The sequence below is a fragment of the Cervus canadensis genome, chromosome 6 (genome assembly GCF_019320065.1).
Source record: "Cervus canadensis isolate Bull #8, Minnesota chromosome 6, ASM1932006v1, whole genome shotgun sequence".
Lineage (NCBI taxonomy): Eukaryota > Metazoa > Chordata > Mammalia > Artiodactyla > Cervidae > Cervus > Cervus canadensis.
Window position 1 is genome coordinate 26,435,167 of NC_057391.1, and position 25,501 is coordinate 26,460,667.

At 42.9% G+C, this 25,501-nt stretch overlaps 1 protein-coding gene across 8 annotated transcripts in view; it reads right to left on the reverse strand.

Moving 5' to 3' along the window:
- Window positions 1-25,501, reverse strand: part of RYR3 (ryanodine receptor 3) — a 547,151-nt gene that overhangs the window by 373,419 nt on the left and 148,231 nt on the right. For 4 of the 8 annotated variants that reach the window (XM_043471384.1, XM_043471379.1, XM_043471378.1 and 1 more), the window contains exon 1: window positions 1,317-2,096. The exons of 2 other annotated variants lie outside the window; for them this stretch is intronic. In XM_043471384.1, coding sequence (XP_043327319.1) covers window positions 1,317-1,436 — 120 coding nt within the window. In that variant the 5' untranslated portion in view covers window positions 1,437-2,096. Of the gene's footprint in view, window positions 1-1,316; window positions 2,097-25,501 lie in introns of those variants that run through there. 2 more of the 8 variants (XM_043471380.1, XM_043471382.1) reach the window with 2 other exon arrangements.

Genomic DNA, 25,501 nt, shown 5'->3' on the forward strand with positions numbered 1-25,501 from the left:
GTTTAGGGGGTCGCAAAGAGTCAGACACGACTGAGTGACTGAACTGAACTGAACCGTCTCCTAAATAAGTCTTGCTCAAAGATCATGGAATGCTCCTCTTTAAATCCCTCCCTTCCTTCCTTCAACTCCATATTCTCCTAGTTCTCCTCCCTTTTGATGGATCCTTCCCATGTTCCCTTTCTCCTGCCACCCCCAAATATAGGGATCACTCAAGAATGGGCCTTTGTCATTTTCCCTCAGCAATCTCACCCATTCTTCAGGCTTCCAGCTTTATTCTGAGAGTCATTAGGCCATCTGTACCTACAGTGGGGCTAGTGATAAAAAACCTGCTTGCCAATGTAGGAGGCATAAGAGATGAGGGTTTGATCCCTGGGTTGGGAAGATCCCGTGGAGAAGGGCATAGCAACCCACTCTAGTGTCCTTGCCTGGAGAATCCCATGGACAGCAGAGCCTGGTGGGCTACAGTCCATAGGGTTGCAAAGAGTCAGTCATGATTGAAGCAACTTAGCACACACATACTCTCACACACCTCCAACCTGATGGCATTCTATAGTTCCAAATCTCCACCTGTTGATCCATGGACTTCTCAATACCCCAAACCAATATGTTCTGTTGTATCAAAAGGCTTCCTTTTCCATGTATTCATCTTTTTATTGTGTTTCCTCTATTTGTCAATGAGTATCCAACCCCTCTGCAGGCCAGGCTCAAACACCATCACCTCCTATCTGAGTCTTCTCTCCCTCCTCTTCTGCAACATATGGACCAGAGGAAGCAGACACTGGAGCTCTAGAGTTCAGGACAAGGCCATAACAATACCCAAAGCAGTCTTCCTCTGGTCTTTTACAGGAGGCACAGCCCTGACCTCATCATTTTCCTGATGAAAATCCACAATGACTCTCTACACTGTCCACAAAACAAACATAAATTTCTAAACCAGTATATGAGGACCTCCACTTTCCAACTTCTTCCCTACAGGTGTCTTTGCCATCTCTACCTCCATGCCCTTACTCATGCCATCTCTAATTCTGAAGTTGCCATGATTTGCTCTGTTTTCCTGTGATCACAGATTTGCTGGCCTCCCAAGCTCAGCTTAAACACCATATTCTTTATGAAGTCCAGGTCACTATGCCTCTCTTGCCAAACTTCCATAGCAAATATTACCATCCTCTTGCATAATGATTATTCATAATATGCCATATACCCAGTTATGTATTTGGAAATGGCTCACATTTGCTGCTCTCTGGCTGTGTGACAGGCACTGTGTTTTATGCACAATAACCCATTTAAACTTCATGTCAATGCTATGATGTACGTACTATTGTAATCTCCACGTGACAGATGAGAAGTCCCTGTGCAGAGCAGTTAAGTAACTTGCCTAAGGTCTCCTGGTGGCAAGGGGTGAAGCCTGGTATCCAGTCTGGATAGACTGTATGCATGTTCTTTTTCCCAGCTTCTCTCAGTTGGCCATTTACCCCTTGAAGGCAGAGTCCCCATCTGGTTCACCTTTACACCTGTTGGGATATTCACAAGCATGGTGCCTTATCATGCATCCAATTATAACTTATTAAGTGGGAGTGTTTCCACCTTCCAACCCCAGTTAATTACAAACTCTGAGAGCAGAAAACAGCTTCCCCATCCAAGCTAGGAAGGTAATGTGCTTGGTAAAATCATGTTGGCTGATTGGAATATGAAATCTGATTAAAAGAAGAGATTACTCTCATGGAACAATAGTTTTTGTAGAAGGGGTGACTGCTTCACTGATGAGTCAGAACTGAGTAAACTCATAAAAAGAAAATAGATATTGACATAAAGAAGGAATGGGGAAAAAGCCATAATGAGGCTTTGGAGTCCATTTCAAAATTTCTTAGTTTCTGTTGCTTAATTTTTATTGCTGATAATAATAACCATTCATTCTATACAAGACACTCTGCTGAAATCTAACCTCCCCTCCTAGATTATGTAACACTCATAACAACACAACCATTCTAAGAATAAGGAAACCAAAGCTCTAAGGAATTAGCTAATTTTAATGAATATACATTTAATGAACAGTCACTATGTGTCACCATGTTCCAGGACCTCAGTTTAGCCCTTACAACTTCCCCATAAAGTTGGTACTAATATTCTCTCTATTCATAGATAAAGAGGCTGAAGCATAGAGAGCTTAATTAACTTGCCTAGCACCACACCACATGTAAGTAACAGATTTCAACCTTGAACCTGGGATTACATGCATCAGGAGCCTGTCCTCCTGATCATGATGCCAAAACAGCTCTTGACTCCAAGAGACTGACCTTAGCAATAGATTTGAAATACGTCTTCCTGATTCTAAGGCCCACAGTGATGGTGTTGATAAAAATAGATATATCCTGGCCCTCTCACATGGTGATCCAACTTCAAAAAGTAACCAAATCAGAGAGCATGATGCCAGAGAGAACAGTCAGAGAACTTAACATCAAATAAAAATCAAATCTCCCAGTGTCCCATGACTATAACAATGGAAGGAGTGAACATCATCCCTAAACTTGTAGCAGTGGGGGGAAATGACTAAAATCCAAGGTATATCATATATCAGCAACCCCCCAAGCCATGTGGTTCACAAGTGCTGGCTATTCCTGTCATAGCTCCAGCCTGGGTGGTGCTGAGTGATTGTCCCTGAACAAGAATATACAGCCTTTGGCTCTCTTGGCTGAGACGTCATATTATCACAGGTTGCCTCTGACAAAGTTCTTCCCATACCCCGCTAGAAAATCCCGAACTTGAAAATGAATGGAGCTTGCCTATTCTATTCCTACTGCTTCTTTCTTACACCCCGACTCCCAGCATCAGGGCCAGAGAAGGTCTGTGTTTGCCATCTCGGAGTTGATGGACGGGGGCACCCTGGTTCCGTCTCTTCTCTCTGGGTCATTTGCAGAGGACTCTTTGGGACAAAATGAAATGGCTGAGAGCCCTATTTAAGGTCGATCGTTAGGCAGTTGATGACAGCCCTATAGTTAGCCGTGCACATCACTGGTACTGAGAAGCTCGTGAGCGGGTGCATGTGGGACAGGGTGCAGTCCAGCAGATTTCATTGTCCACATTTAAGCACAGACAGGACTGCAGAGGACAATCCACAAGCATTTATTGCTTTAAAAAGGAATATGTGGCCTCGCCACTCTTCTTGAACAGCAGCACTATTTTGGGAACTGATACAGTTAGAGCTACCTGCTAAATATATATACAGACACGGGTGAGAGAGCTTATTCCAAGGCTTTACCCCGAAGCATCTCTTAAATGAAAAATAAGTGGGTTATTGGGATGATAGGACCATCTACAGACTGTTTCATAAGGATTAACAGCACTGGTGGTCTACTGTGTCCTAGGTATCAATCATTTTAACTATTTGCTTCCTGAGATTCTAAGCTCCTCAGGGGCAGGAACCTCTCATTTCCCTGTGAATCCTCAGTGTCTGGCACTGAATAGAAAAGCACAGATATTTGTGAATTTAATGAATTCACAATTGAAAACTAGTAATATTAACAACATGCTTATATATAAAAATTGCATCATGAAGATATTTCTGCATTTCCTTACTTGTAGAGTCTAGAATGCCAACATGGAAACAGTTGGAATGTTATATAAGGCTCTGTAATGTCCGGTTCACTTCTATTATTATTATTATTATTTTTTTTATTTTATTTTTTTTTTTGGTCATACATTGATATGAATCAGCCATAGATTTACACGTATTCCCCATCCCGATCCCCCCTCCCACCTCCCTCTCCACCCGATTCCTCTGCACCAGGCCCGAGCACTTGTCTCACGCATTCCACCTGGGCTGGTGATCTGTTCACTTCTATAATGGCTTAATGAGACCTACAAATATTCTTAATCCCATTTTAAAAATTATTAAGCTACTATCTCTGGTTCCTTACTACTCATTGCTTGTTGCACAATGCAATAAAATGGAAATGCCAGGATCCAAGAGACAAAATTGATAGAGTTGATAACTCCTTCCTTTGTAAAATACAGTCATCATTTGGCTCATAGGGTAGACTTTCTCTTGCATGTTGCTCCTATTCAACAGCATCTCCTTCTCACGTTCCTTGGCTGGCCACGCCTCATCTTCTCCTCTGTAATGCTGCAGCTGTGCCCCCACAATTCTTCTTCAGAGTTCTTTTCCTTACCTGAACTCTCCTCCCTGGTGATATCATTTGGTTTCATGGCTTTAAAAATCATGTGTAGTCATTAATATTGTTATTGTTTAGTCACTAAGTTGTGTCCAAACACTTTGCAACCCCATGTATGCATGTATGTAACCTGCCAGGCTCCTCTGTCCATGGGATTTTCCAGGCAAGAAATACTAGAGTGGGTTGCCATTTCCTTCTGCAGGGGATCTTCCTGACACAGGGATCAAACCCCTGTCTATTGCATTGGCAGGCGGGTTCTTTATCACTGAAGCTGCCAAGGAAGCTCCAGTCATTAATACTAATGACTCTCAGATCTGTATAACCTGCTTAAACTTCTTTTATCTCCAATTGCTTAACAGGTTCAACTCATAATCATGTCCCTTGTATGTTCTTCCTATGGTCTATCTCAGGACATGGCAACTCCATTCTTCAGGTACTCAGGCAAAAGAAAAATCTTGAATTAATTCCTCTTTTTTTTCCTCACCTCACTTCCACACCAGCAACAAATCCTACCAATTCTATCTTCAAAATGTATCTGACTGGACCAGCTTGCATCCTCCTCACCACACCACCTGGTCATGCCATCACCTCTTGACATGATTACTGCAAGCACCTCTGAACTTATTTCCCACTCATATCTCTTCCCTACACACTAGCTACAGGAAGGTTTTTTACTGAGATCCTATCTCCCCACTACCCAAAACTCTTCAGTGGCTTTCTGTCTTAATCAGAAAAATGGTAGGATTCTTACTGTGGTCCTAAGAACAGGCCCACTTGCCTGTGGATCTCTCTTCTTTTGCTTGCTTAGTCTCAGCTGCACTGGCCTGGTTCTAGGAGCTTAGATTTTTGAAGCCTGCTCCGCCCTTCCGCCCTTTGCCCTGGCTCTTTCTTTGCCAAGGATGCTCTTCTCCAGTTCCCCGCAGGGCTCATTCCCTCACTTCCCTTAGGTGTCTGCTCAATGTCAGTTTATCAGAGAGGTTCTCCCAATATAAAATTACAGCCCCATTCCCACTCCACACTTTCCACCTTGCTTCATCTGCCTTCCTTCCCCACTAGCACTTACCACCTAAGAACATGTCCTTGTTTGTTTCTTATCTATCCCCTCCTCATTAGACTGTAACCTCCATGGATACTGTTTTGGCACGACTGTATCTCCAGTGTGCAAAACAGTGCCTGGTACAAGGTACATGCGTGTGTGCTCAGCCGCTCGGTCTTGTCTGACTCTTTGTGACCCCACAGACTGTAGCCTGTCAGGCTCCTCCGTCCATGGGATTATCCAGGCAGGAATACTGGAGTGGGTTGCCATTTCCTTCTCCAGGGGATCTTCCCAACCCAGGGATTAAACCTGCATCTCCTGAGTCTTCTGTGTTGGCTGGTGGGTTCTTTACCACTCAGCCATCTGGGAAGCCCCATAAGGTAGGTGCTCAGCCCCAAGAAAAAGACTAGTAGTTTATTCCTTTACAGGAATTGTCCAAACATTCCTCAGACTTGGCTGGGATTAAGGGTTTATGTTAAGGGCCGACAAACAAAAGAAGCAAGCCACAGCCTGCAGGCAGGGACCTGGAAAGAGTGTCCTGTTTTCTCTTGACAACTTTTCCCACTGCCAAGAAGACTGAATTTGAAGTCTGATGAGACAGTCAATGCAGCCTCCCCCACGGCTTGGGCCTTTTGGAACTTGCAGAGAAGAAGGCAAAGGGGGAAAGCCTTCCCTGAGTTGATTAGGGAGATCTACAGGCACTAGGGAAATGGCAACCCACTCCAGTGTTCTTGCCTGGAGAATCCAGGGACGGGGAAGCCTGAGGGCTGCCGTTTATGGGGTCGCACAGAGTCGGACACGACTGAAGCGACTTGGCAGCAGCAGCAGTAGGCACTAGGGTTCCCATATGCAATTCACTCCCTCTCAGTTAGATTAGGCTGCTAGCCGACATGGAAGAATGCAGTGACCTGTGACATCTTCTCCAAGAAATAATGGTCAATTTATTTAAATTTCCGATCCTCACAGGGTAGAAAAATAATGATCGAGTTGGTACCAAGCAATTTCAGGCCCCACAGGAAGGTTTGCTTTTTTCCCAGTAAAATTGTACATAACTTTTTTGCACTACATTGCTTTTTTCCCAATAAAATTGTACATACACAATTTCCAATAAAATTGTACATATCTTTGGGGGAAATATTTTGAATATTCTCCCCCAAGCCAAGTGAGTGACCACACCCAGGAGCATACACATACCCCTTTGGTTTCTTTCTTCTTCAGACACATCAGCCGGGGTGAAGAGTGAGTAGAAAAAGCTAGAATACTAAAGCAATCATGATGTTTGATGTATAAGAGGGAGCAAGGGTTGATAATAGTTATAACAGGGAAAGGTAGGTCTCTGGATCTAACATTGCTCTGAACCTAATTTGAAAAAGGTGGGAATGTAAATTGGTGCAGCCACCATGGAGAACAGTGGGAAGGTTCCTTAAAAAACTAAAAATGGAATTATCATATGACTCTGCAATCCCACTCCTGAGCATATATCCAGAGAAAACCATAATTGGAAACTATACGTGCACCCCTATGTTCACTAGAGCACTATTTACAATAGCCAAGAGATGGAAGCAACTTAAATGTCCACCGACAGAGGAATGGATATAGAAGGTACGGTATGTGTATACATATACAGATATAGATATTGGTGGGTGTGTGTGTGTGTGTGTATATATATATATATATATATATATACACAGAATGGAATATTAGCAATAAAAAGAATGAAATCATGCCATTTGCAGCAACATGGATAGACCTAGAAATTATCATATTAAGTGAAGTCAGACAGAAAAGATAAATATCATATGATACCACTTATATGTGGAATCCCCTCTCCAAATGATACAAATGAACTTATTTACAAAACAGAAACAGACTCACAAACTTAGAAAACAAACTTACAGTTACCAAAGGGGAAAGAGGGGAAGGGATAAATTAGGAGACGGGGATGAACATACACACACTACTATATATAAAACAGATAATCAATAAGGACCTACTGTACAGCACTCAGTATCCTGTAATAACCTATCATGAAAAACAACCTGAAAAAGAATAGACACATTTGTACAGGTGGAGCTAAATCACTTTGCCGTACACCTGAAACCAACACAATATTGTAAATCAATTATACGACAATATAAAATAAAAAGTTTTTAAGCTTTAAAAAAATAACTAGGGAGTTTGAACAGCACACTTTTCAATTTCCCGTGTTTGCATTATAACTGCTGATGCGTTTGCCAGCCACCTTCATCTTGAGAAACCATGAACCTTGAAACCCTAGAAAGAGACAAAGAGTATCCAATTCTGACTCTACCAACAATACCACTGGGAGACCCTGATGAAATGTACAATGATACCTACATTTTTACAATAGATCTAATCTTTAAGTCAGTTTCCTTTACTTTTTGCACTGATTCTGGGATCTTTGGTTTCTGACCTGAGGTAATACACCTCCCTGGGCTATGTAATTCACCTGTGGCAGTTCACCCATTCTAAATCAGATCTTCTAACAATCCCTATGCTTGGGGGAGTGGGCCACAGTACCATCTGCTTCCGTTTCTTAGACATAACCTAAGGATTAAGTTTCTCTCTATTGGCATAAGGTAGTGCTCAGATGGTGAACTCTCTGGAATTTTCCCCTTTAAGATTTGTAGAAAAAGCAAACTAAACTAAAATACCCAACATGTAGCATGTACTCTGTGTGCATACCAACTTACTTACAAGAGGTTGCATCTGAAAGCAAGAACAAAGCATCTAGAAATTTCCATACACAATCTAATAGCTAGGGAACATTGTTCCTTTCTCAAAAAAGATGCTTGATGAAGTTAGCAGACTATAATCAAATTTATGGACTGACATTGAGAAGGAAAGTCTTTGAAAATAGGTCACTTAAAGGCAAAAGAAGTGTTTTCATCATTTAATGGTGCGTAAAACCCTATCAACTGTCCGGGGCTAGTTTCTTTAAAAAATATATCCATTTCGTCCAGTTTCATTCAGTCATGCAAGAAATACTTGTGTGCCTACTGCTGCGCCAGATTCTGTTTCATGGCCTGGGATGAAGTGGTATATACAAAGGCGAGGCATCTGCCCTCCTGGAGCCCCCAATCCGAGTGGATGACAATCTATTCATACAGATCGGCTCAAATAGGCTGTAGGTGGCAGTGGTTTGCAGAGACGATGATACAATTCAGAACCAGAATAATCTGAGTAAGACAGAAGAACACAGGAATGTTTGAGATACTTCTCTCTCCTCCCTGACATCCTCTCTGTCCTGACTGAGCTCCTGTATGTGTTTCTACCAGAGAACTGACTCCTCCATATTGTAAATCTTGGATTTCTTGTTAAAATCCCCCTTAACAGATCTTTTTCTGCTTGGCAGGCAAGGATAATATCCTGCTCATCTCCATCTTGTTTGTATGGTATTCCCTGGTGGCTTAGATGGTAAAGAATCTGTCTGCAATGTGGGGGACCTGGGTTCGATCCTTGGGTTGGGAAGATCCCCTGGAGAAGGGTATGGCTACCCACTCCAGTGTTCATGCCTGGAGAATTTCATAGACAGAGGAGCCTGTTGAGCTACAGTTCATGGGGTCGTAAGGAGTCAGACACGACTGAGCAGCTTACACTTTCACATTCCACATTAATAACCATATGGCCAACATGCCATAGACGCTTGTTAAATGAAAATCATGAAGGTGGGGAGAAAGGGTGGATCAGAAAGGTGGGTCAGAGCTGAGTAAACAGCTGTGGACCAAGAACACCAAAACCAGACATTGTTCCCGATCATAAGATGCACCTCATGAAAAAGCAGGGGACTCATGAGAACCCAGATAAGCCTGTTTCTATTAACAGGGATCCACCTGGACACAGCTCCTGCAGCAGAACTCAGTGGTTCATTCTCAGAGTCTAATCTGGGGTTAAAAGGTGACTACTATGTGCAAAAACTTCTCATGCTTGATGCTTTCAATTCAGTGAGGATCTTGCCATCACCCATCAGTGAATACACAGCACTAAGGAAAGATATGTGCTAGTAGGCAAATTAAATACAAGGAGAACCCACCAGGGGCAGGTTTAAAAACTTCATATTTTATACCATTTCAAGAACCTCACTGCCTTAGTCATCAGTATGCACATCGTACAGGCAGAGCCACTTGGGCATAGGCTTAGAAGTGGTAAGTAATGGCCTAGAGTCAGACGTTATTGCTTTTGTTCATCCATTATTCATTAATTTATGAAGTATTCATTAATGCCTATTATACACCATGCACTACTAGGTCCTGAGAAGACAAAAATGCATCCAAGTTAGCGAGTAGGGATTTAAATCTTGTTCAGTGTGATTCCAAACCCACATCCTTCCTTCTGTACCAAGGCCTCTTGGTGAAGAAAGCATTTCAGTAATTTAATAACTGACACCACTCCCACCATGTCATGCTGTTGTTCAATTTCTCACCTTACTAGGGCTGGTGGTGGTATAGCTAGAAGAATTTAATTCAAGGGGTAGTTTCCTCTTTCCTAAATAAGATATAAACACCCAATTGTTTCTTTATCTTAGTCAAGTGCAAATAGAACTTCAAGCCCCAGGGTCATTCTTTTTGCCTACAACCCATCCCTGCCATTCACTACCATACTGTTGATCAGTCGCCAAGTTGTGTCAGACCCTTTGCGACCCCCATGAACTGCAGCATGCCAGGCTTTCCTGCCTTTCACTCCCAGAGTTTGCTCAAATTCATGTCCATTGAGTTGGCTATGCCATCCAACCATCTCAATCTCTGTCGTCCCCTTCTCCTCCTGCCCTCAAGCTTTCCCAGAATCAGGGTCTTTTCCAATGAGTTGGCTCTTCGCATCAAATGGCCAAAGTTCTGGAGCTTTAGCACCAGTCCTTCCAATGAGTATTCAGGGTTGATCTCTTAAGATTGACTGGTTTGATCTCCTTGCTGTCCAAGGGACTCTCAAGGGTCTTCTCCAGTGCCATAGTTTGAAAGCATCAATTCTTTGGTGGTTCACCTTCTTTATGGTCCAGCTCTCACATCTGTACATGACTACTGGAAAAACGATAGCCTTGAGTATATGGATCTTTGTCAGCAAAGTGATGTCTTTGCTTTTTAACACACTGTCTAGTTTTGTCATAGCTTTCCTGCCAAGAAGCTACTGTCTTCTAATTTCATGGCTGCAGTAACCATTCTCAGTGATCTTAGAGCCCGAGAAGAGGAAATCTGTCACCTCTTCCTTCTATCCCCCTTCTACCTACCATGAAGTGATTGGACCAGAAGCCAGAATCTTAGTTTTCTGAATGTTGAGTTTTAAGCTGGTCTTTTCACTCTCCTCGTTCATCCTCATCAAGAGGCTCTTTAGTTCCTCTTAACTTTCTGCCATTAAAGTGGTATTATATGCATATCTGAGGCTGTTATTTCTCCCAGCAATCTTGATTCCAGCTTGTAACTCATCCAGCCCAGCATTTTGCATGATGTGCTCTGCGTATAAGTTAAATATGGTGACAATAAAAGGTGTTGCCGTACTCCTTTCTCAATTTTGAGCCAGTCAGCTTTTCCACACAAGGTTCTAACTGTTGCTTCTTGACCTACATACAGCTTTCTCAGGAGACAGGTAAGGTGGTCTGCTATTCCCATCTCTAAGAGTTTTCCACAGTTTGTTATGATCCACATAGTCAAGGGTTTTAGTGTAGTCGATGAAACAGAGGTAGATGATTTTCTGGAATTCTCTTGCTTTCTCTATGATCCAGCGAATGTTGGCAATTTGATCTCTGGTTTCTTTGTCTTTTCTAAACCCAGCTTATATATCTGGCAGTTCATGTACTGCTGAAGCCTAGCAGGCATAATTTTGAGCATAACCTTACCAGCATGGGAGATGAATGCAACTGTTAGTAGGTTGAGAATTCTTTAGTACTGTCCTTCTTGGGAACTGGGATGAAGACTGACCTTTTCCAGTCCTGTGGCCACTGCTCGGTTTTCCAAATTCATATATTGATATATTGAGTGCAGCACTTTAACAGCATCATCTTTTAGGATTTTAAATAGCTCTGCTGGAATTCCATCAGCACCACTAGCTTTATTGGCAGCAGTGCTTTCTAAGACCCACTTGATTTCACACTTCAGAATGTCTGGCTCTGGGTGAGTGACCACATCATTGTGATTATCTGGGTCATTAAGATGTTTTTTGCATAGTTCCTCTGTGTATGCTTGCCATCTCTTCTTGATCTTTTCTGTTTCTATTAGGTCTTTACCATTTCTGTCTTTTATTGTACCCATCTTTGGATGAAATATTCCTTTGATAGTTCCAATTTTCTTGGGGAGATCTCTAGTCTTTCCCCTTCTGCTGTTTACCTCTATTTCTTTACATTGTCCACTGAAGAAGGCCTTCTTGCTTCTCCTTGCTAAAACTTTGCATTTAGTTGAGTGTAACTTTCCCTTTCTCCCTTGCTTTTCGCTCCTCTTCTTTCCTCAGCTATTTGTAAAGCCTACTCAGACAACCACTTTGCCTTCTTGCATTTATTTTTCCTTGGGATGGTTTTGCTTGCTGCCTCCTGTACAACATTATGAACCTCTGTCCATGGTTCTTCAGGCACTCTGTTTACTAGATCACTACCACACTGCCATCCGTAAATCCTGCCTGAACCTAAGAATTTTTTTTTTTTTTAAATTTCAGAGTGTACTACATTCTATGAATAGGCTTAGAAAATGCAAGTGACCTCAGAATTAGCAAAAGTCCTCAGAATTCTTGGCCAAACCCAAATCTAATGAAAACCCAATAAAATTAAAAGCATATGAAATTGGGTTATTTGATTGCTTGATTCTTTTTGTTATACAGAATTTACTCCATATCTCAGGTGAAAAATAATGCCATATTGCCTTTTTTTCTAAACATAGTAACGTCTGGCTCCGAGTCTTGACTTGCAATGATTTCAAACTCAGTCATGTTCAGGGAAACTTTCCCTTCCCCAGAGCTATATAACAATCTCAGGAGATTTATACAGTCCATAAAATTTGGAGCAAAGCAGCTAGTCCTTGGTCCATCAAATTGCTGTCAAGATACCCATTTTCCAAGCCTGTGTGGTCCATTTGCTGGCAGGGATCCAGTAGTTCTTTGCCCTTCTTAGACATAGAGACTGTGGTCCTCAAGTCTTGGTGCTTCAGGATCAGCATCTTGAGCCCCATCACCCTACCATCTCCTGGGTAGTACATGGGCAGGGCTGCAGATCTTTGCTACCTATGAAGCCCCTGCCAAGTTCTTTCCTCCAGCCTCCAAAAGCAAGGCTTTGCCAGGTCTGGCAACTTTGCCTCACCCTGTCCAAGCCTCAGGACCCATCCCCTACTGCTGCTGCTGCTGCTAAGTCACATCAGTCGTGTCTGACTCTGTGAGACCCCACAGACAGCAGTCCACCAGGCTCCGCCGTCCCTGGGATTCTCCAGGCAAGAACACTGGAGTGGGTTGCCATTGCCTTCTCCCATCCCCTACTAGGACCACTCCAATTTTCACCTCTGAGAGACTCTGGAAAATAAAAGTCCTCAGGACCAAAGTCAGTCCCAGATATCCAGGACTCAAAGCCTAGCCTGTCTGCATGAGAATGAAAAGAAGTAACTCATTTTTATTCTATATTATTTTTTCCCCAATTTCTCTCGTTTCGATGAGTCAACAGGAAATAACCAAACCTGTCTCTGCTGCAAAGCAGTGACCATGGAGACATGAGAATCACCTGGAGCACTTTTAAAAGATGCTGACACCAGGGCCCCATCATGAGCCAAATAATGGCAATCTCTGGGGAGGGACACTGGGTGCGGGTCTCACCAGGTGACCATGCACAGTGAGAATGGAGAACTCCTTTCCAGACTCAGGTCAGAAGTGACAACTGGGGAAGTCAGAGAAGACTGGCAGATACCATGATACAGATATGGAATCTCAGGGGAAAATGAGTGAGTTCTGGATGCAATACAAGGAAAATCCTGGAGGAAAGCAAGTATCCTCATTTCCTTTTAATCAAGGATACAAAAGCTAGGCCACAGTTGACCTGAGGCCCTCCAGTCATCTGTCATGGTGCAGGCCCCTCATCAGGTTCAGTTCAGTTCAGTTGCTCAGTCATGTCCGACTCTTTGCGACCCCATGGACTGCTGCATGCCAGGCTTCCCTGTCCGTCACCAACATCCGAAGCTTGCTCAAACCCATGTCCATCAAGTCAGTGATGCCATTCAACCATCTCACCCTCTGTCACCCTCTTCTCCTCCCGCCTTCAATCTTTCCCAGCATCAGGGTCTTTTCCAATGAGTCAGTTCTTCACATTGGGTGGCCAAAGTACTGGAGTTTCAGTTTCAGCATCAGTCCTTCCAATGAATATTCAGGACTGATTTCCTTTAGGACTGACTGGTTTGATCTCCTTGAAGTCCAAGGGGCTCTCTAGAACATACCTCATCAGGTATGTTCCTCTAGAACACAGTCTGATGCCCTTTTTCTCTTTTTTTTGCTAGGCATTTATAATATTGCCTTATGAGACATCTTTTCCTAAGTACAGGGGATAGGAAGATGATCTGTCAGCTATAAGTGAATCACCAGGAGAAACTAACATCTTGCAGACACCTCCAACACCAGTGACTCATAAAGTAACAATGGGCTGAGAAGTTTAAAACAGAAAGCTAGCCAACCAGTCAGCGACTACTTATTGACTGTTCTCAGTGAACCTGAAATTATCTATGCCATGAAACCTGTGCATCCTTCCTCTTTTTTTCCCAATACACTCCCAAACCCCTCCTGGACAAGTAGGAATGAATTTCTGATAACTTCAGAGAAGAGTAAGTAAAACCATTCTGAATTAATAATGCTCTTTACATTCCGTAAAGAAACTGAAGAGTTTTGTAGCTAGGGACAAACAAGCCTCAAAATGGATAAGGGAAATGTTCAGAGTTGCCCAGTGGCTGATTTGGGAAGAGAGGCAGAATAGCTAAATGATGTCCCAAAGCTAACAGGTATCCATCTGCTTCTTTGTCTTGTAGTTTCTACCTGGATATAGAGAAAGCAATGTTACTCTTCTTTCCTAGAGGTGGGGTATGTTTATGGTTGGGATCACACAATGTTATATAATTTGAGTAACTTAGAAGTAGACGTATTTCAAACAAACTTCTGAAATCACAGCTCATCTATAGGTGGCTATGCATGTGTTGAACATAAGCAGAATTTTAGTCACTGTAATATTTATGGTCCTAGGGATAAGAACCTTTCCTTTAATAATTTTAGATTGTATATCCTTGAGTTGACTTAAGAGTTAAGTAGCACTATACATTGCTTTTATTCATTTTTAAATTTTTTAAAAATTGAAGTATAGGTGATTGGGAAATTAGGAGACTGGAATTAATATATACACATTACCACACATAGAACAGTTAACCAATGAGGACTTCCTGTATAGCAAAGGGAGCTCTACTCAATATTTTGTAATGACCTATATGGGAAAAGATTCAGAAGGGGAATGTGCATATATATGTATACATAACTGTGCTGTCCATCTGAAATTAACATGACATTATAAATCAACTATATGTCAATTAAAAATAACAAATGAATGAATGAATACAAGATATTAGAAGGGATTAAGTATATTTCTGAAGAAAAATGGAAATATAGGTGATTTACAGTATTATAATTATTGTATTAGCTTTCTTCTTTATTAAGCAGATCAATGATACAGAAAGGCCCCTATTTTATCCCACAAGACAAGACAATCTCATGCTCAGTCGTGTCCGACTCTGCAACCTCATGGACTGTAGCCCACCAGGCTCCTCTGCCCATGGGATTATCCCAGCAAGAATACTGGAATGGGTTGTCATTTCCTTCTCCAGGGGATCTTCTCCACCCAGAGACTGAACTTATGTCTCTTGCATCTCTTGCACTGCAGGATTTACCTACTAAGCCATGGTTACAACTACCTGTAGCTCTGATGATTTGACTGACTCCGTCGGTACAGAGCAGACCATACCAGCAACAGCAAAATGCTAAGAAAGTGCTCATGACCTCCCTCTTCCCTGCATGGAAGATCAGGTTCTCTGTGCAAATATCCCTCCAAACCAAGATACAGGGAGTAAAAACCACCTACGCAGAACCATAGCATGTTTGGAGGAGTAGCATCTCAGCAGTCATTGAATCCAAATTTCTTGGGAGCCCATTCACACAAATGAGGGAGAAAAGTCACAGGCGCAGCATCAAAAGAGAAGATAAAAACCCACTGAAAGATGTAATACAAATTTACACACTTCTCTTTCCAAATTAAAAACCTCCTGTTATGTGCTAGCCTGCTCTGTCTACCCACAGCTAGGGCCTGTAAACTAGTTAATTCTCTTGGCATTCTGTGGGATCAATTCTTCAGGTTTTATTAGAGTTATTTAGCCTTGGGAATTCCAAACAGAAAGGAAATTTATTATCCATCTGCAAGTATGGGAAGGATTGATGTATGGAAGATGGTGATCATCTGTTATCCACTGAGGTCAGAATGAGACAGGAAAGCTCTGAAGATATGGAAGAAAAGACTAAAATGAGATATGAGAAAGGTCTTACTGAAAGTGAGGGTTAAACACGATCATAAATTATCAAGATTGGATTACAGTTATTTACAAATAGAATACAGAACTGTCTCCTCTGGCAGTATTTAAAGTATCTTGTGATTGGAAATTCAGTAGGAACACAACTCTGCAGAAATATCCATTAAAAGAAGATTATTTTTGGTCGATTTACCCAATTTTAGCTCTTGATACTTATGCACTAGAGGATGTGAGCTCCATGAAAGCATAAACTGTGCTTAATTCTCCCTCTCTTCTGTTTAACATGGCATTATGTGCAAATAAATAGGCAATAAAGTATTTTTGCTGCTCTTTGTTTAACAAGGTAGACAGTTGTGCCTAATACTTTTGTCTAGAACCAACATCAAGAGACTAGGATTCCTGGGGTCTGTCCCATGTGACAAATGTGCCAATGTGACAAAGCTTCCTCCATTTATTTGATGATGTGTGATATTCTCTCTGCTCCTATGGCCAGCTTCTTTCACTGTAGGTCTCCAGTAACCTCTAGTTTGTTATATCTGTGGGATCTTTTCTGATTGTCTCTTTTTACCTGTCTATGAGGCCAGTTCAGTTCAGTTCAGTCACTCAGTCATGTCCGACTCTTTGCGACCCCATGAATCGGCAGTACTCCAGGCCTCCCTGTCCATCACCAACTCCCGGAGCTTACTCAAACTCATATCCATCGAGTCAGTGATGCCATCCAGCTATCTCATCCTCTGTCGTCCCCTTCTCCTCCTGCCCCCAATCCCTCCCAGCATCAGGGTCTTTTCCAACAAGTCAACTCTTCACATGAGGTGGCCAAAGTATTGGAGTTTCAGCTTCAGCATCAGTCCTTCCAATGAACACCCAGGACTGATCTCCTTGCAGTCCAAGGGACTCCCAAGAGTCTTCAACACCACAGTTCAAAAGCATCAATTCTTCGGTGCTCAGCTTTCTTCACAGTTCAACTCTTACATCCATACATGACCACTGGAAAAACCATAGCCTTAACTAGACAGACCTTTGTTGGCAATGTAATGTCTCTGCTTTTTAATATGCTATCTAGGTTGGTCATAACTTTCCTTCCAAGGAGTAAAGCGTCTTTGAATTTCATGGCTGCAGTCACCATCTGCAGCAATTTTGAAGCCCAAAAAGATAAAGTCTGACACTGTTTTCACTGTTTCCCCATCTATGTCCCATGAAGTGATGGGACCAGATGCCATGATCTTTGTTTTCTGAATGTTGAGCTTTAAGCCAACTTTTTCCCCTCTCCTCTTTCACTTTCATCAAGAGGCTCTTTAGCTCCTCTTCACTTTCTGCCATAAGGGTGGTGTCATCTGCATATCTGAGGTTATTGATATTTCTCCCGGCAATCTTGATTCCAGCTTGTGCTTCTTCCAGCCCAGCGTTTCTCGTGATGTACTCTGCATATAAGTTAAACAAGCAAGGTGACAATATACAGCCTTGATGTACTCCTTTTCCTATTTGGAACCAGTCTGTTGTTCCATGTCCAGTTCTAACTATTGCTCCCTGACCTGCATACAGGTTTCTCAAGAGGCAAGTCAGGTGGTCTGGTATTCCCATCTCTTTCAGAATTTTCCACAGTTTATTGTGATCCACACAGTCAAAGGCTTTGGCATAATCAATAAAGCAGAAATAGATGTTTTTCTGGAACTCTCTTGCTTTTTCGATGATCCAGTGGATATTGGCAATTTGATCTCTGGTTCCTCTGCCTTTTGTAAAACCAGCCTGAGCATCTGAAAGTTCATGTTTACATATTGCTGAAGCCTGGCTTGGAGAATTTTGAGCATTACTTTACTAGCGTGTGAGATGAGTGCAATTGTGCGGTAGTTTGAGCATTCTTTGGCATTGCGTTTCTTTGGGATTGGAATGAAAACTGACCTTTTCCAGTCCTGTGGCCACTGCTGAGTTCTATGAGGCCAGGGGCACTGCAAATCTCTACATTTTTCTTGAAATGTTTTCTCTTTTGGCTTCTATGGCACCATGTGACCCTCCCAGTGCATTCCCATCATCTCACCTCTTATTCAGCCTCACTCCTGCCTAGAGAGGTGGGGGCTCCTCAGGCTTCTGTCTGCTCATGCTATTTACCAAGTGACTCCATTCAAGTCACTGGTTTCAACTCATATCCCCTTCACTTACAACTCCTCAGTCTCTCCTATCTGTGCCCAGGCCCCTATGTTAGCATCAATAAAATGATCATCTCCATTTGGATGTCCCTGATGAACAAGTCAATTCATCCAAAGCCTCTCGTTACCCTTCCTTCCCCAACCTTGCTCCTTCTGCACTTCCTGTATGGGTGTGCAGGGACATGCGTGCATCCGCATGCCCATGGCAGGAAACTGGAAGTCATCCACAGCTTCTCCTTCTCATATATCCAGTTAGAATATACTTTCTTCCTCCTCTCTTCTCCATTCCCACTGCTCCTACCTTGGTTTAGGTCCTGAGGATCACAATAGCTTCCTTACCAAGCCTGGCCTTCTATTTCACTGCCCTCCCCCAAACCTCCATGCTCTTGACAGCAACATCCCCAGAAAGCCTATCTGAGGAGTTCACTCCATTAGTTAAATCTCTCCACTGGTTTCCCTGTAACTTTCAGACGCCCCCTCCTAATCTGGCTCTCCCCTCTTCTCTACAGCTTCAGTCCCCACCCCTGTACCCTCTGTCCCTCCCTCAATGCTAAACTTCAGTCCTCTGGAGCGACTACTGAAGTGCCATGCTCTCCTCTCACCTCTGAGCCTCTGCACACGCTGTTCTTTCAGTCTAGAACACCTATCCCCATGATACTGCCCATCTTCTGAGACTTGGAAGACACATCTTCCAATCTGGAAAGGATCACCATCCTGTTTCTATAGTACTTGCTGCATAATTATTACCTTGTACCCTAATTGCAGTTTTGTCTGCCTCCTTCTGCTGGCTATAAGATCCCTGAAGATGTGGACTATGTCCGATTCTCTGATTCATCTGTATGCTGAGAACAAGACTGTGCACAGAAAAAGTGCCCAGGAAATGCCTCATGAATGAATGATGAGCTTAGTGGCCCAGGGTCTTCAACTCAGCCTGTTATGCAATAGAGTTCATCGTCTAATTTCTAGTTTTTACTTGTTCAGCCAGGCCACTGGACGGGAAAGTCAGTGGAAAGAAAAGGCCAATGTGACATGCAATGGAGCAGCAGGCTGGTTTCAACATTCTTAGGAGCAGGTGCCTCAACTGCCATCTCTTTCCAAATTTTCTAAAAACCTCCTCTGTTATGTGCCAGCCTGCTCTGTCTATCCACAGTCAGGGCCTGTTAACTAGTTAATTCTCTTGGCATTCTGTGAGGTCAATTCTTCAGGTTTTATTAGAGTTATTTAGCCTTGGGAATTCCAAACAGAAAGGAAATTTATTATCCATCTGCAAGTATGGGAAGGATTGATATATGGAAGATGGTGATCATCTGTTATCCACTGAGGTCAGAATGAGACAGGAAAGCTGTCTGGTTACTCTGGTTTAAAAGTGTCCAACAACTGTGTTACTCCTTGTTTCTTAGCCTTCAAGTCTTCTCTTTACTGGAAGCTCATTGATGTCAGGAGCCATGGTTTTCTCTCCTCCATTCTCATTCACAGGACTTTGCCAAGTGAGCCCCCACCTTAGAAAGAACTAAAGGGACAGACCAGCGGGATGTCCTCCAGCCTTACTTGAACTCCCACTATGCCTGTTCAGGTTTTGAGTGGCTGCCAATTTTCAAGGGCGATTTCATCCTCCAAGCCTGACAAGAACCCAGCAACTCCTAGCTCAACACGAGTCCATGTCTACCTATGGAGCCTCGGAAAGAATCCATGGCAAAAGAAAGCCCACGTCTAACATGCTGTGACTCTTCAGCTGAGTTCAAGGGTTGCTCACTGCTGTGCATCTCAGTTCCTTTGTGTGTGTGAGCATCAATTCCATGTTTGCCCTTCTGAAGCCAATACTTCCCTTAAAAACAACATCCTTGGGATTTTCCTGGTGGTCCAGTGGCTAAGACTCCGCACTCCCAAAGCAGCGGGCCTGGGTTTGATCCCTGGTCAGGGAAATAGATCCCACATGCCACAGCTAAGAGTTCATGTGCCACAACTAAAGACCCTGCATGCCACAACTAAGACCTGGTGCAGCCAAGTACAGAAATATTCTATTTTTTAAAATCCCTGTTGCTTTGTCTTTTGATTAAAAAAAAAAAAGTCAAACTGAAATCTGTGTGTTGACTATTGCAGAAACACAAAGATAATGCAATACCTCCTGCTTATTTTCCAAGTATGGATATAACAACTTTGCAGTATAATGGCATCATCATTTGCATACAGATGTATACTCTTAGGGAGGCTAAATTGTCACTCAATACAGTACCATTAAAGCTACAGACTTTTGCATTAAACCTACAGAATTGTCATATGTCCCTCTTTAGATTTCTGCTTTTTCATGGACAAGTAATCGATATACAGGATTTTCTCACCCAGGCAATCATGGAAACAGATGTTCTCGCTATCTACACATGTAATGCCAGACTTTTACGGGGAGATGGCTCTAGAGGAGGAATATATTAAAAATTCCCAAACAGTTAAAGGTAACAACTAACAGAGTTGGAAAAAGCTGGTGGAATTCATTGCATCTGAGCCAGGATGAGAGCAAAATGGATACAAAATGCTGACAAGCCTTCTACATAGTAGTGGTTAAGGTTTATTTGTCCGTGGATCTCGCTTTAAGATGGCACTTAGCCTTCTCAACTTTCTTCCATTTCACTGGACAAACGGATGTTTTAATAAAGGTCTTAGTTTATTTAGAGCTTAGAGATACAACTTGTTGCTTCACTAGATTCCTTTCTGAAGCTCCAAGCTACAATTCCAGCTGCAGCGCCTAAGAAGAAAATCCTAGTTTCAATAGCAGCAAACCTCCCTGGAGTTTTTGAAGAGATGGAAACAGATAAAGTCAGAATGCTGGGGGCCTTGCTGCCTTGGAAATTTTATCTGACAAGTTACACATTCAGAGAGAGAAAACCTCCGCTGGCAGTAACATATTGCTGTAGGTTTTCATGTAATTATGGTTAAAGCATTAAGATGTTTTTCAAGTCTGTCTTGCACATTGATTGATTTTGCTGCTTCAATTTTCATATAAAATCCATTACAGCAGAGTGGTGAAGAGTACCAGGCTCTGAAATCAGACCGACTAGGCTGGGATCTTATCTCTGAATCTAGCCATGTGGCCTTTGGCAAAGTGTATCACTTTCTGGTCTCAATATTTTTCAGTGGTGAAATAATTTCTTCAGGCATCATTTGAGAAGAAATGAGTGAATATAAAACCCTGGAACTGTTCTTGCACATAACAAGCATTCAACAGATAATGGTACTTTGTTACTATTATGACCATATTTAATTTAAGAAGCCTTTAAGAAAAAACAACATTTAATGGCCTATGTCTCCTTATAACAATAGAAAAGACTGGTCTTCAGAGTTACAACCATGTTTTAGAAAGAGAAATTAGGCTGATTTTGATTTTCTGGTTGATTTTATAGCAACTGCAGTGCTACTTTAAACCTAAACAACATAAAATCCCTCACCTGCGGTATCAGTCCTGCTTTTGGATGTTGTCAGTTAAACAATAAACATCCTGTTTCTATTCTGCAATGGACACTCTCGGTATCACCAGCACTGACCAGACAGCAAGTAACCACCTGCTCCAAACCCCATGGCCAAGGTTGCCTCTTCATTCCCAATACAGCTTGGATCCTTCCCATTCTTTGCAACCAGTCATAATTCTGGGAAAGAGACAAAGGAACATACCCTGGACCACAAAGTACTACTCCACTCTCTAGTTCTAGTTGGCTGCTACAGTATGGAGGCGCTTCTCTGTCCTTCAACCAGATTTCCAGTGCCCTAGACAGTCTGATTAAGTTTATGACAGTGGATTTAACAGAAGCAGCACCAAAATGAAATTCCCAAGTTCCCAGGTTGAGTGCTGGTTACTCACTGGTTGCGTGACTCTGGATAAGTCCTCACTTCTATGAGCCTTCTTTACAAAATGAAATTAATAATGCCCAAGTCAGAGACAACTGTAAGAAGTAACATAACCATGCAGGCAGGGCAACAATCGGATCATAACAAATAATAGTGACCAAGATTCTTTTAGTCTTCAGCTTTACTTTTAGTCTCCCATTTTGCCTGGGGCTCTATCACCCTTGCTAGGGAATCCCCAAAAGCTCCTCTCTGGACTTGATCTCTGGCTTCTTGATCTTCTGGGTTCTCTTCCATTCAGTTAAATTCTGGCAGGCCACTGCCATTAATAATCCAGGAGTTAATGGAGCCTCCTTGTCTGCCTCACTAATATGATGGTACAATCCTTCCCAGTATTTGGTTTTTTTTAAACTTGAGCTCCTCTTTCTTGACAGTCCTGACAACTTCTAACAGAGTTACACAGCCAGTGGGCGCTTTTCTTCATCCAGTTTATATCAATCCTAAATATTCAATCCTGAATCAACCCTGAATATTCACTGGAAGGAGCGGTGCTAAAGCTCCAATACTTTGGTCACCTGAGGCGAAGAGTCAACTCACTGGAAAAGACCCTGATGCTGGGAAAGATTGAGGGCAGAAGGAGAAAGGAGTGACAGAGGATGAGATGGTTGGATGGCATCACTGACTCAGTGGACATGAGTTTGAGCCAGCTCTGGAAGATACTGAAGGGCAGGGAAGCCTGGCATGCTACAATCCGCAGGGTCACAAAGAGTTGGACACTGCTTAGTGACTAAACAACAATATACATGAGCTCTTCCAGGCAAATGGGAACTGTTAATATCCTGAAAGGTGCTTAATGGTGAAAGAGAGAGAGAGAAGAGATTAGGATACAGGATTGAACCCACAAATGACTGACAATCTTGCTATCTGCTGGGGAAAGAGGAAGAAGGTGACTGCACTGGTTCTGTGCGGGGCACTTTGTAAACAGTCCTTCATCAACACTGACGATAACCTCATACACATTTCACAGAAAAGCAATAAGGTTCTGAGTACATGTCATTCACCCAAAGCCACACAGTGTAAGAGATGAAATGAGAATCCAGGGGGTTGGGGGAAGGAGAGAAATAGGTGAGGGAGATTAAGAGATACAAACTTCCAGTTGCAAAATAAGTCATGGATATGCAATGTACAGTGTGGAAAATTAAGAAAAAAAGAATTCAGGTCTGCTGGAGGGGATCAGGGGAAAAGTCACCTCATCTTTACATTGCTTCTGCCAACACTGGGTTTCTCTAGCCCCTCAATGAGCCTCTCAGGGCCAAAACACATCTCCTCTCTGCTTCTTTCAGAGATCACGGCAAAGCTGGGAATAGATACTGGAACATGTGAGCTGGAAAGCCACTGAGTACGCCTCCCACCTCAGAGCAGGGTGGTGAGGAGCACCCAGGGTAGGAGATACATTGCTCTGTCCCCTGTGGTTCAGAGCACGTATTCTGGAAGGCTGTTCTTTCCTGGCCCCTACCGGTGCATGCAAACTGGACATGACCAAAATTTGTCGACTGGATGCGAAGATCAGGGAGCTGGGGCTGATACTTTTGCAAAGATAAGGATCCTGCAGACCCTGTAGTCTAAACAAAGGCTATGTATATTGTCCGTAGGCTGACACTGTGTTTAAACACGTGAACAAAAATGGCCAGGGAGTGCTAGAGCTCTGTCTGGTAACAGACAATGTCACTCTGATCCAAAGGGTTTTGCCTCAGCACTCAGGGCTCTGTAAATGGTGGTGCAGAAACATCTGACTTGGGGAGGCCCGAGATGAAGGCAGGAGATATGGCTTTGCAGCGCGCTAAGCTATATAGCACGTGGCTTGGGGCTTGGCAGCACCCAGTCCCTCCCCTTGCCCCTCCCAGCCTGAGAGATCAATTATTGTGTTAGAAATTCCCCATCAGGCTCTTGTTTTTCCAAATCAAGTGTAGCCAACAGACTCAACAGCTAATTAGTTGGCAAGATCATTGTGTGTGTGTGTGTGTGTGTGTACGCACGCGCATAGCAGGGCACTGGAGAATCTCAGATTCTTGTTCATGCCTGTTGGGTGAGGCCACACAGGCGAGTGATACTCGATCATTCTTCCATTAAAGGGGTGTCCCTGTGAAGGTGTCAACAGAACTAGCCCCGTGCTGCTGCCTTATCTCCTCTCAAGGTTTCAGTGCTTCAGTCATAAGAAGGGAGGGAAAAGGGGCTGAGAGAGGAAAGAGAACACCTGGATCTTTTGCTTTCTAATAGGGAAGGATAGGACCGACCCTAAGTAAAAATTCAAAACAGGTTTCCATTGTCTTTGGTGCACTCTCCCACCTCATTTAGACTTTATCCCATTTCCCTGACTGCCCTTTGTCTCCTCCCTTCCAAAATGTCGGTGTAGTCAATGCTTCCCTCTGGCTGAACACCTTCCTTTCATGCCAGCACGGGCTCCTGGTCTTTGGAGCGAAGAGATCCATGTGCCAAAGTTACTGACCTCCTACACACTTTGTCAAAACTTCCAGGCTCACGATGTCATCACAAAAAGCAATCTGATTAAACCTTAGGGAACTGTCGGGGTTTTTCCGAGTTTCATTATGGCATTTGTGTTATTTTTATAGGCAGTATGGGACGACACATGGCACTGTTACATTTTAAAATTTATTACCAGGAACACAAATGTATTTCTGTAACATGCTCAATAGCCTGCCCTCCCACCACGATATGCCTCAGACAGGCTCTCAGATGGCTTCCCGGGATCCCCCTACTCCTTGAGTGTGGCTAGACCAGGAGACATCCTCCTGATGAAAAGAATGTGGCAAAATGGTGTGATGTCACTTCCAAGACTAGGTTACAAACAGACCGAGGCTTTCCTGTTTCGTGTCCTCTCTTGCTCTCTTTGGTGGATGCCCACAGGCCCACGGCGGGGTCCACGTGGTCAGGAACTGCTATCTCTAGCCAAAAGCCAGCAAGGTGAGTCACCTTGGAAGTACCTCCTCCCTATTAGAACTTTGAGATGACTGTGACCTGTGAGACACCTTGAGACAGAGGACCCAGCTAAGCCACATCCAGTTTCTTGACTCAGAGTAACAGAGATCATAAATGTTTGTTGTCTGAAGCAGCTAAGTTTGGGGGTAACTTGTTACACAGCAGCAGATAACTAATTACTCTGTATCTGACAAGTGTACTCCACTTCCCTTTTGGAATCTGTGGACACCACATTCTCTCCCCACTCTCCAGGCAGTCCTTTCAATCAATAGGAATGGACCACCAAGACAAAGCCATTTATCCTCAGGATCTGACAGTGTGAGAAGAGTCCCATCACCTGTCATCCTCTGTCACCTATGAGGCCCAGAATCCACTTCCCATGGACTCCATTTCCTCAGTCTGTCTTTGATTTTCTTTAGGAGCCCAACTATGCTGAAACAGAATTGATTTTCAGATAAATCTCACCTTTGCTTTAGCAGCTAAAGGCCCCTCATTATTTTGACACCATCTGTGAAAACTGCTGTTCTATGATTGGTATTTTATGTACATTTCGTTATTTCATTAGTGTTCAGTCACCTTCATATCTCAATGTCAAGGTATTTTCTTTGTCCCCTTCTTTAGAAATATTTGTCTATTTCTCTAAGAGGGCTACAATAATCTCCCCTGATCAGGAGTTCTGTAAGTCACATAGAAAAACAAATGAAAAATTGACATACTTAAGACCTTCAAGGTTCTTTTCTTGTTCAACCAGATCATCTTTTCTTTGGCAGACTAGGCTCTCTCAGAGTC